At 40.7% G+C, this 12,323-nt stretch overlaps 2 protein-coding genes across 4 annotated transcripts in view; both read right to left on the reverse strand.

Annotated features, from left to right (window-relative positions):
- CUBN (cubilin) overlaps window positions 1–2,313 on the reverse strand; it is a 231,537-nt gene extending 229,224 nt beyond the window's left edge. Inside the window, exons 1-2 of the mRNA XM_053264705.1 lie at window positions 2,177–2,313; window positions 1,441–1,570 (exon numbers count right to left, since the gene is read on the reverse strand). Coding sequence (XP_053120680.1) covers window positions 1,441–1,570; window positions 2,177–2,313 — 267 coding nt within the window. The remainder of the gene's footprint in view (window positions 1–1,440; window positions 1,571–2,176) is intronic.
- Window positions 2,314–8,520: 6,207 nt separating this feature from the next.
- The window catches only part of TRDMT1 (tRNA aspartic acid methyltransferase 1), a 29,856-nt gene continuing 26,053 nt past the window's right edge, over window positions 8,521–12,323 (reverse strand). For 2 of the 3 annotated variants that reach the window (XM_053265549.1, XM_053265550.1), the window contains exons 10-11: window positions 11,943–12,072; window positions 10,342–10,841 (exon numbers count right to left, since the gene is read on the reverse strand). In XM_053265549.1, the coding sequence (XP_053121524.1) occupies window positions 10,741–10,841; window positions 11,943–12,072 (231 nt within the window). In that variant the 3' untranslated portion in view covers window positions 10,342–10,740. Of the gene's footprint in view, window positions 10,243–10,341; window positions 10,842–11,942; window positions 12,073–12,323 lie in introns of those variants that run through there. The other variant, XM_053265551.1, reaches the window with a different exon arrangement.

The raw sequence follows: 12,323 nt of genomic DNA on the forward strand, positions 1-12,323 counted from the left end.
AGGCAGCGATGGGGAAGAGCCAAGGAGGGGCAGGGCAGTTGCAATACTGGCTCCCACCTGGGGCCAATACCAACAACCAGAAGTAGAGGCAGGGCTGGCAGGATGCATTCTGCCACCTTCCAAAAGCACCACCACCACCACCACCAAAACCGCACCGGAGGCAATTGCCTCCGTTGGGGAAGTTGCCCCTGAGGAGGCTCGTTAAATGGTTTCTGCCATGTAATACTCTGCCTTCTGCTGACTTGTTTGCTCCAGGCTGGAGCCAGCAGATAGGAAAATAGCAGAGAAAGCTCATGTTTTGCCCTCTCCTCCTTTGGAGCTTGGGCAGAATTAAAAGGAATCTCCAGTTGCTTCCCCCCAAACCCTGAGGAGCGACTATGCTTTCTCCACTGTTGGTAGTTAGTTAGTTAGACACTTCCACACAGAAACAAAACTGGAGTAGGAAGAATACAAATACAATATAGCGTCATACAGAAGTTGCCAAACAAGAGGGCAAACTCCTTTGCATTGAGGACCAGAGGAAAAAGAAAAGTGGAGATCTCTGCATTGATCCTGCACAAGCTGCTAGTAAGCAAAGTGGATCAAATATCTGTAACCTTCTCCCTCTCTTCTTCCTTTGTTGTTTCTTCACACACTATGTTCAGCACATATAAGGTCTGTGTAGACTGAATGCACATATTGTTATTTGCACATTATTTTCAATGCACGTACAGTAGTACAATATGTGCTTTTGCCCCTGGAGCATTTCCAGTTGGGGCTTTTTCTTTAGCTTGTAATGGAAGGTGTGCATTCACACATCAGCTGGATTTGTGCTGAAGTCTGTGTGAGATATGAGTCGGATTTTTCATTGTGTGTTAGAGTGTAGCCCAATTTATGTTTGGGGTTTGGAAAAGAATCCAGTTTTGTCTTTTTGGAGGGGGACAAATTCAACTCACAGTAAAGCCTCAAAGTAAATTTGTGGTAAAGACTGCTGGAAATGCTCCTGGTGGAGTTAGCAGTCTACAAAATGAGGAAAATGATTCGAAGTCATCTCACTAAGATTGAAGGGACAAGTTAGGCAATGCCTAAGTCGTTATTTTAATTTAAACGGGACTGATTTGAGTAATTTTCCTCATCATGGCAGCCAGTGTTATTACAAAGGAAAAATCCGGGATAAGTTAACTACACCACAAAGAGACACACACTATTTATTATTATTATTATTATTATTATTTATTTGATTTCTATACTGCCCTTCCAAAAATGACATGTAGGCCACAGAGCCATAGAACATGCATGGCCTGGGCTGCTTCCATAGCAACAGCATGCAACAAAAATGCCTTCACATAACATGCATGTTTTCTGCATCATCTAATGACTTTTGTAGTCACCATTTCTAGACCCATTTTGAGGACTAGATAACAATATATTAAACTGTAGTAAGAAAAACGAAAGCATTACCTGACTAAAGGTCTCGGTAAGGTCTTCTTCATTAACTTTTATTCTGCCCTGTGATCCAGTTCTGAATTCAATATTTTTGGCTGAGCCAGTATTGAAGACTAAATTGCCCCTTTCAGAGGACATGCGAGGTCTGGTGTGTCAAAGGGAAGAAGATGGCACAGAGTGACAAACCTTTCCAAAACTACATAAAGCCATTTAATCTCTTCTGTATCTATTTTTTAGTTACTTATTTACATTTATATCCGACTTTTCCTCCAAGAACCCAGAATGACATACATGGTTATGTTTATCCTCACAATAACCCTGGGAAGTAGTTTAGGCTGAGAGATAAGTGACTGCCCCAGTTACCCAGTGAGTGTTACGGATGAATGGGGATTTGAACTTGGGTCTCCCCAAGCCTAATCCAATACTCTAACCCAGGCCTGCTCAACTTCGGCCCTCCTGCAGATGTTGGCCTACAATTCCCATAATCCCTGGCTATTGGCTACTGTGGCTGAGAATTATGGGAATTGTAGTCCAAAAACAGCTGGGGGGCCTAAGTTGAGCAGGCCTGCTCTAACCCAATGTTCTTCACTGTAAGGCTTGAGGGCCAGTGGTGGCCCCCATCGACTCTAAACTGTGGCTCCTTGGCGCAGTGTTTATTGGACCCGAGTGAAGCTTCGAACAAAACCGAATACTCTGTACAGTCCTGCTGGCACTGGGAGGATCATTCTCACCATGCAGTATTGTGCTTTACCCAGCACCAGCAAGCTCCTTTAAGGGAAATGGAGCCCTCTTGAGCCCCTGCGACGTCTTGAAAGGCATGCACAGAGTGCTAGGAAGTGTAGCTCTTCCCAATGCTTTCCTCCTAGCACCCTCAAGAGAGGGCTCCATCTCTCCTCAAAAGGCTTTTGTGCCTCCCAGCACTGAGAAAAGCGCAGTACTGCGCAGCGATCAGCACAATGGGAAATGGCTCCCTCTTTGAAGTTTGTTGCCAAAGTGGCCCCCGCTTGAAAAATAGTGAAGATCACTGCTCTAACCACTACACCACACTGTATCTGTAGACGGGCCCTGTCTCCATAATGACAGCAAGCCTAGCTGCAAGTAGTACCCCAAGAATCATACTTACTGTTCTTGATAAATGTTCCTTTTTGCTCTGTTCTTCTCAGTAGACGCAGATCCATAGTTTAATCTAGAAATGATCAGTAATACCACAAAGGTCCAAAGAAGAGAAGCTGTGCACACCATTGCTCGATGCCAATCTTCCTGGACTGTGCAATGAGTTAAGGTGAAATCCTCACTTGTCTTCAAGGATTAACCCAGTGTCAGGTGTACTTTGCTCTTGGAAGAGTTCTGCATATTCACAGGAGTGCCTATTCAGCCTTTTTTGCCTATGTCCTATCACTTAGTTGAAGAGCTAGGGAAGATTTTATTTGCCAGAAAAGACCATTTATCTGGTGAATAGTTATACACATAAGGGAATCGGTTATGGGTGGTTTTGAGAAGGGAAAATGCTTCAGAGGCATAGCTGCAGCTCTCAATTTTCTAACCTCTCCAATTTCTTAATTCCTCTAGCCACTTTATGGCTAGAATGTGGATCATTCCATGGCTAGAAGTGTTAGAGGTGTCTATGGGTCCTGATATTTATGGCCAGTTGCATTGCATTGGCAAGACTAAAAGAAAAGGGCCAAGGGACAGGAGGTATTGTGTGGAATTGGCAGGAAGGGTAAAGGTGCTGGCCCTGGGGAGGCAAGGAAGGGAAAGCTGGGAAGCTGAGTGGGAATTGTGTCCAGAAATCAGAGGGTGCAGGGAATCAGATGGCAGGAAGGCGAAAAGAAAATGAGTGATAAAGAAAAAGGAAGTTTAGTGGAAGCAGGGGAATGAAAAATGCTTCAGAAAGGGAGAGAAACAGAGGCAGCCGTACCAAAATTTCAAAAGCTTAATAATGGGAAAAGGAGGAAGGGAAACAATTTCCCTCATCTTTTCATCACCCCCCCCCACACACACACACTCAGGGGCGTAGCAAGGTTGGAGTGTGCCGAGAGACAAGATTTTAAAATGGGGCCCCCATTCACTGAAGCTCAGCTCATGAAGTAAAGAAATCTTAACACAAGTGAAGGAAGCCCGGGCGGGTGTATGGCTGGGGGAGTCAGTCATTAGACTTGCCTTTGGGGGGGCCCCCAAGGCAGTGGGCCCCCAGAAAAGTGTCTCCCCTTGCCCTATTATAGTTACGCCCCTGCACATACTTGCTAAAATGAGCATAATTGTCACAGGGGCAAAAATGTAAAAGTACTTGAAAAGGATAAAGTACTTGAAGAGGAGAGCTGGTCTTGTGGCAGCAAGCATGAATTGTCCCCTTTGCTAAACAGGGTCCACCCTGGTTTGCTTTTGAATGGAAAACTACATGTGTGTGCACTGTAAGATATTCCCCTTAGGAGATGGGACTGCTCTGGGAAAAGTATCTGCATGTTTGCATGCAGAAGATTCCAAGTTCCCTCCCTGGCATCTCCAAGATAGGGCCGAGAGAGACTCCTGCCTGCAACCTTGGAGAAGCTGCTGCCAGTCTGTGTAGACAATACTGAGCTAAATTGACCAATGGTTAGACTCAGTATGAGGCAGCTTCTTATGTTCCAATGTACTTCTGCCACTTTGGATTAGCTCTGTTCTACTCTTGGAATCCCCTATGTGGAACACACTCTGCCTACCTTTTTCTTTGGCCATCCTGCCACCAAGCCCTGTAACTCCTTCCCACCATTCTCCTCTCAGGTCTTTGCTTTGCAACCCACTCTTCTCAGAGTTTCCTGCCTCCCCATCACCCATTCAGAGTGAGAGCAGGAAGCATTGTCCTCACTCTTGTTTGACTTTATGACAGTGTAAAGGTAAAAGTAAAGTGTGCCATCGAGTCAGTGTCGACTCCTGGCAACCAGAGAGCCCTGTGGCTGTCTTTGGTAGAATACAGGAGAGGTTTACCATTGGCTCCTCCCGTGCAGTATGAGATGATGCCTTTCAGCATCTTGCTATATTGCTGCAGCCAGATATAGGTGTTTCGCATAGTCTGGGAAACATACCAGCGGGGATTTGAACTGACAACTTCTGGCTTGCTAGTCAAGTCATTTCCCCGCTGTGCCATTAGGTAGCTGATGACAATGTAGCCAAATCCAAATAGCATCATGGCATCATGAACTACATAATCGCTGATTGTCTGGGCCACGCAGCCAACAAGTAGCCAACTATTTAAAAGCAACAAAAAATGTTGCCGCAGCAGCAGCAACCTAAAGAGTCAGTAGTATTGAAAAGGCACACACAAAACCCACTCCTATTGTGGAACACTTCAGACCCCTGGAAGCCCCCCTCCCTTTGTGCCAAAATGTTCAGTTTGCAAACATTTTGAGAGAAGAGCAAGCCAAGGACAAAGGACGGAATCTGCCTCAATCCGTGTCTAATTAGAAGCAATGATTTGTTAGTGGGAAGGGAGTTGAACAGGCAAAAGAGCTTTGAAGTTGCAAACTGAGTGACTATACACCTCTGGCTAACCAGATCTAAGGAATATTTTCAAGTGGTTAAAAATAGCCCTGCGAACATTGTATTGTTTAATCATTCACTCTTTGACCCATGCAACAATTAAACATTATAGCTTGCCAAATTATCTCGATGAGCACAGTTGAGCTGACTCGACAGGAAAAAGAACCATGTTTTGCTAAATTGCTGCTTATCCACTATGCAGATTGCTAGCATGAGTGGAAGGACATAACCAAGACCACCAGCTACTACTAAATATACATGGACAATGGCAGTTTGGGGGTGGCAGGAAATCTGGGAGTTGAAGCCTTCAGGTTTTCCTGGAACAAATTTTCTGTGTACAAAACAACCTATCAAAGAGCACTGAACAAAAGCAAACACATGTTGACAACCATGATCAGGATCAATGGGAAAGTAGCGTTTGTTTACATGTGGTTTGCATTCTGAATTTAAAAGTACTAGAGAGTACTAGACATGTGTTTTCTGAACTGCCTGAACTGTATTTTTTTTTAAAAAAATACATTCCACTGAAAAGGGGATATGAAGTGACATGAAAGTTCTAAACTGTGGTGTTAGATCTGTGATAGCTCATTCATATCTGTGCTTGATGTTGCAATGCTTAAGTGAAGAATGTGACTGTGAAGCAGCTGTAAGTCATGTGCTTTCAAGAGCTCTGGTCTCTATTCTTTAGAAAATATGGCATGGACACAGTGCATTTTTAAATGCTGCCCTTTCCTTCTTGCAATTTCCCACAATGCCCCCAAGAATGAAACAACATTGCATCCTTTCCCCTGGGACATTACTGGGGAGGCAAAAACAGCCACCCCCTAGAGTTACAGGAAGCTGCTACTTTTTCCTCCAATAATGCCCTGGGGGAAAGGATACAAGGTTGTGATGTTGCTTCCTTTCTTGGGGCATTTTGGGGCAATTGCCCGGAGGAAAAGATGGCATTTCAAAACACTGCTGCTGCAGCTGCCCAAAAGGCAGTTCTTTTCCCATTAGAAGCTAGAAGGAAGCCTGCTTCTTGACTTCAGGTAAACCCCCTATCTCCCAATACAATTCAATGTGACACAATAAATTGTGTTCATCAAACTGGATCTTTTTATCAGAATTTTTTTCATTGGACTGAATAGCATCCAATGCAAAATTGCCTGATGAGGGTTTCATGTATCTCATTGGTTCCCATTATTGGCTTGATGCAATACCCAGCACCACTTACTGCAGTGCACTTCCTTGTAGTCATGTCGTGCTGCAGTATCATTTGTTTGATCCAGGAGGCCACAACCTTTCCAAGAGCAGCCTTTTTTAAAAACCAAAATATTCTGAGAACTGCAGCACACACATACATGCATATAGAGTGTGTGTGTGCATGCGCGCGCACGCGCACACACATGCACGGTTATTGTGATGATGTAAGAAAGAGAGAAATAATACATGGGGGTATCAAATATATGAATATTTATTTCAACAAAAGTTCCCATATTCCTCATAATAAGCCCCTTCTTCTTTTCTGTTTGTTACTCTTTAACTGAACACTTTAAGTACATCCATGTTATGTTTGTGTCTCAACCCCTTTCATTGCAGCTTCTGCTCTCGGACTCCTTTAGTGAGTTTCTCAGTATTTGATTAATATGTTGTGATTTTCATTTGCAGGCAGGACTCAAGCCTCACATTTGGAAAGCTTACTATGAATCAAATTAACGTGTATGTACCCAAAGAGCTGCATGCAGCAGAGGAATCACAGGTTGCAAATCTCTGGTTTGGGCTGATCACTCCAGGGTAGACTCCAGGGTTGATGGTCCTATTGGTAGTGAAGGGTTAAACACTCTGGCTTTTGGATTAATTGCAGATGCTAGTTTTAAAACAGAATATTTTTTTTTAACAGTAGCCTTCTCTTGACATTGTCTGATGCAGAATTTTGTTCTCAAAGCCTTCAATCAAATTTCATGCTGAATTAATTGAAATCTACAACTACATTTCCTCTTTGCCCTAACAAGCTATTTACATTTTGTTATCTTACTTTCCGTACATACAAATCTGTTATTCTTGACCTTATGTATGGTGCTAAATATAAATAACTCCTAAGCAGTAAGAGACTGCGTAAGAATTTCAGATCCTATCTCCTCTTTGTTGACTTTTCACCAAAGTAAATGTTTACTTCCTATAACTTCTCATTGGGAGTCACACTTTGCAGAGTTTTAGGGTGAGTATTTTTTTTAAAATGACCTGAGAAGGTCATTGCTGGGTTTTGTTTTTCCTTTTAGATATATACTTCTTATTTCTCAGAGATGTAGACAGAAATACTTACCATTAGTCAAAAACATAAATACCATTCATTAGCCTCCCGCTAAAAGAGGGGGACACAATTACATGTCAACTATATTAAATTATTTTTTAAATTTATCTATCAAATTTATGTACCGCCCAAACTTTAGTCTCTGGGCGGTTAACAGTAACATAAAAATTAAAACACATATAAAAACTTAAAACAATCCAAGAATTTAAAATCAACCACAGAATCAAAACCTAGAAATTTTAAAAAGCTGGAAAAGCTTGGGAGAAGAGATGGGATTTCAGATGTTTTTTAAGAATTGCCAGAGATGGGGAGGATCGTATCTTATTAGGGAGCGCATTCCAAATTAGACCAAATGAAAGAAAAGGCTGAATATTATCTTGTTATTCCAGAAATTGAGAAAAAGACTCCAATTCAACACAAGATTACAATCTCATCGACTACCTTCCTGCATTTGAATAAAATTAGTCAGTTTAACCCTAACTACTAGATCTCACATTATGACCAAACAATCAGTGTGTGTATGTGTGTGTGTGAGAGAGACAGAGAGAGCAAGTTTCCATTGACTTGTTATTACCAATCTTGCAGCAGTTAATAAGTATGTGAGCAACTCTCAATCTACAGAACAAATTGTTGAGGAGAAATTACAAAACAGTATGATCAGTGTATTTAATGGTATATTTGGTCATTTCTTCAACAATGTTAAGAATTCTGACCCAAAAATATTTAATCTTGGGACAGTTCCAATATACACACACACAAAAATAAATCTCTGGATTTTTTTTTCTCCTAACAACATTGTCTCTATTTACTATACATTGTGAAGCCAGAACTGTATTCAGCATATTTGCAAAAACTCCTGCAGCAAAGGTCTATGCAAAATTACACAGAAACCACCCATTAATACCAATTTTAAACCAATGAAATGCTCTGGAATGAAATGTTTATTCTTTCCCATAGACATGTCATACACTCAGCAGAAGAGTGGCAGGATTGTAATTAATCTTCTGCATCCATAGGATGCTAAGCAGGATGTGAAGCTGCTTTCAGAGCTCTTTTGAAAACTGTATTTACTTGCTCAGTAACACTCCTAAACCACAGATGGTTTTATCATGGAATCATCCCATACTCAACACTGTTCCTGCTTTCATAGCTGCACTGTACTTGTGTGCTCCTCCTTCTGTTTCATGCACATCCAAGTGTCAGCAGTAGATGACACAGGCATTGTCTTATCACACATATATACACACAGACTCACACCCTTTCCCCACCCAATGTAAAGAGCAGGCTTGTAAACATCAAAGTTTTTATTATTGGTCTAATATTTTTAATATCCTTTAGGCCAGTTTCTCAACATGTGGTGTGATCTGTCCTGCGAATATGGGAAAGGTCAGCAAGAGAATGAACAGAAGAGTGCCTGCTTGCCTTTGCTGATTGGTCTTTTCTGCTAGGTACTCCTAGAATTGCACCCTCTCCCCTCTTTTCCCGACTCTCTGCCTTGCCCCTTCTTCCTGTCTAAATGATGGCCAAAAATTGTGCAATGCTTATATTTCCCTGCAATTATTTGGCATGCTTTTCATGACACTGCATTTAGCCCTTCTAGCCTTGGCCAACATCACCTCTAGTCCACAAACATGCTCAGATTCTACACCTGGCGTAATAGGTGACATCCCTACCCACACTAGATCGGACACCTGTCGTATTATGGCCCTAAATAAGGGAGCTTTTCTTCCAACATATGACACACACACTACTGTAAATTTAAAATCCACTGGAAATTTTGAGTACTAAAAAAAATGGGGAGGGGGGGGACTGGCTACTTAAAAATCTGAGAAACACAGCTTTGGGATATTTGAATAAATGAGGTTGCTCTGGATTTCACACAATTACACAAAAACCTTAAATAAAAACATATCAGAAAGCTAATTGCCCATAACTCACAGATGCTGTGAGGATATATTTGATCATCTTCAAGAGCTGGTAATATTTAAACAGCATTTTCCAGTTCAGCTGTAGATGCTTCCTACTGTTCCGCAACTACTAGAAATTAATTAATTAGTGAATTCATGTGTGCTGAAGCTGCAGCTTTAGCAGTAAAATAAGAGGCATAAATTGATGCATGCACCCTTTCATCTATATTTGCCTTCCATTATTGTGTGTCCTGTTGGCAATTCCTCTACATATTCGATTGTAATTAAAATACTCTTTGTCTAGGACAATCTAGTAGGGCATGGCATACCTCACCAATGACAGACAATGGTATCTTTATTGATTCAGAGTTTATAAGCAGATAAACCGCAAGAGCACTTAAGTGGTTTCATATATCTGGGAAGTAAGATATATTGGACATCTAATGGGCTCTGATTTTAAACAAACTTACTCAGGAAATTGAGCTGAATTTGATATTCAGAGGTAAGCCTCCTACAGAGTGAAAACTCTCAGGTAAGTAATAGATGAAACAAGGAAAGCCAAAGTGGAAATTATATCTGACATAATCAATAGTTAGATATTCTACGTAATAAACAAAAACAACACACATGAATATAATATTACTTGCCCTTGAGCCAAATCTAAAAATACAGTACAAGATTTGGCTCAAGTTCAGTTCTTACGTCATTCATAGTAATGGTAAAAATATAAGTTACATTAATATGTGGAGCATATATATCATACTGACTTAGGCCGACTTAAAGAGCCAGCACAGTGTAATGCTTATAATGCTAGGCTATGATGGAGTTCAAATCCCCATTCAGCCATGAAACTCACTGTTTGATTCTGGGCCAATCACTTATCTTTCAGCCTAACCACCTCACAGGGTTGTTGTGAGGATAAACATAACCATGTACTATGTTCCAAGCTCCTTGGAGGAAGGAGAGGATATAAATGGAAATATATACACTCTTTTAATAGGCATTCCATGTTTCCCCCCAGGGAAATCCAAGTACTGTGTGTGGCCAGGAATCTCTGTTGTAGAATTCTCAGCACTCCAGCAAACTACAATTCCCAGGATTCTGTTGAAGAAACAGTGACAGCTGAAGCAGTTTAAAAAATAAATAAAAATCAACATACATTTATAAAGTCATACGAAGTAATCACAGATGACCTTTGACTTTTCTTAGGAAATAATTTATTACAAAATTTTATTATTAAAACTGCTGATCATAACTTGCATTCAACAATTATAGATTCTCAGCTGAGCCTTAATAAAATGTATACGCTTAATCAGGTTTTCACTGAGAAATGTTTCTGTGTTTGCAAAACCAAACATAAAATTCAACTTCTATTGAAAGCCTCTATTTCCAACACATAAGACAGACAGACAGACAGACAGACAGATAGATAGATAGATATCTTTAAAAGATGTATTCTTAACACAAACATCTGTAATGGAAGTCAAACATTAGCAGACCTACAGATATACTCTATTCTACTGTATTTCTGAGGAAGAAAACCATTTTCAGACACAGCATGTTGCAAAAGTGACGTTCTGAACAGATGGCATTCCAATATTATCCAACTAGAATTGAGATTAATTTAGCCACCACGTGTACGTTGAGACTGTTTCCCAGCAGACGGTAACACTGTTTCGTGGTAATTTTGTCAGGAAAACCTAAAACAAGCACAATCCATGATAAAACAACAAAAGCCGTCTATTATTTATTCTCTCAGTCACAGGCATTTGCTCAGTTCTAAATGCAATTACTAGTAATAACTACCTATCTGTAAATAGTCTGTTCTCGTAGTGTGCTCAAAAACCTACTGCTTTTACTAGAATAAATACTCTTTGGCTGAAACAGGCCTTGAATTGGGCCTATTGAGAGTAACACTGTTACGGATTTCAGGTTCCTAGTGCTTAAGAACCAACTCTACAGTGTCTACTCCAAGAAGTATGGAAACCCTGCGGGTTTCCAATTAGGCACATTTACCACGTTTTTCCAAACCATCTACTATTCAGCATTGGTTCCCTCAAGAATGTTCCTGTTTTAGGGAACAGCTTGTATCGCTTGTTTTCTCAATACTGTTTGGTAGAGAACACATTTGGCTAGTTTGGAGTGATTTTTCTCCTAGTTATATTCATATCCAGTGGCCTGTCCAGTGACTCACATGACCCCACTCCTAACAGCCATGCCCTGAAATATCACTGGTTTGCAAATGGAAAAATGAAGTAACATTCTCTTGAGTATTAACCATCCCTGCCCTTCCCTCCCATTTCCTGCACTCTGGCCTGTGGAAAAATTAGGAGTAGAAAAGCCTTCTGAATAATCTGATGTCATTCTTTTGAAAGCAAGTCACAGATGCAAGAACATCCTAGTCAATCATAATGATGTTTCAACAATCTTAGGAGACATATTATATTGATGACCATTAGAACAATTAGCAGAGTTTATGGCTCTGTATAACTGCTTCTCTCACATCCAAAAGGAAGAAGCACCAATAAATCCATTCCTAATAGCCAAAGAAAATATGAATTGTAATTATGGGCCATTTTAAGATTTACATTATTGCAAAATGACCAGTAATGTATAAATTCTACTTGAAATTTCACTGTAAAAATAACTAGAAAAAAATCAAAACTTGTAGTACAGAAAAAACACCAGCCGTCTGCATATTGTGGGAGGCACGTAATGAGAGCCACATGAGATCTCTTTTCATAGATACCAGAAATCCCTTTTGGTCTTTTCAACTGTGTGTCTTAAAACTATGCACGTACCAAACTCAGGAGGAAATCCATGCAGATTTGCTATCTCTCTTGGAGTAAAGTATCGCAGTTTAAGAGTTGACAGCTTCATAAGCTTCTCTTCTTCAGATAAAGCTTCAAAGGATTTAAAGACTGTCTCAAGCTGTGGAAAGATGGACAGGGACTTCAGAATATTATTTTCTGTATGCACTACTTCCTCAGCAACTGTATATCTCATGACCTACAGAAAGGGCATTTCGCAGATCTGAGTTAAAACTCTCTATCGCAGGCCCATCAGACTTCGGGTTTGGACATGTGGACTGCTTAAACAGGATATATAAAACAAGTTTTCCTAAACTTTTGCTTACTTGGTTTGAGGAGTTCCCCTTATAGACTAGCTCCAGGATGCCTTTA

This window comes from Hemicordylus capensis, chromosome 6 (genome assembly GCF_027244095.1).
Source record: "Hemicordylus capensis ecotype Gifberg chromosome 6, rHemCap1.1.pri, whole genome shotgun sequence".
Lineage (NCBI taxonomy): Eukaryota > Metazoa > Chordata > Lepidosauria > Squamata > Cordylidae > Hemicordylus > Hemicordylus capensis.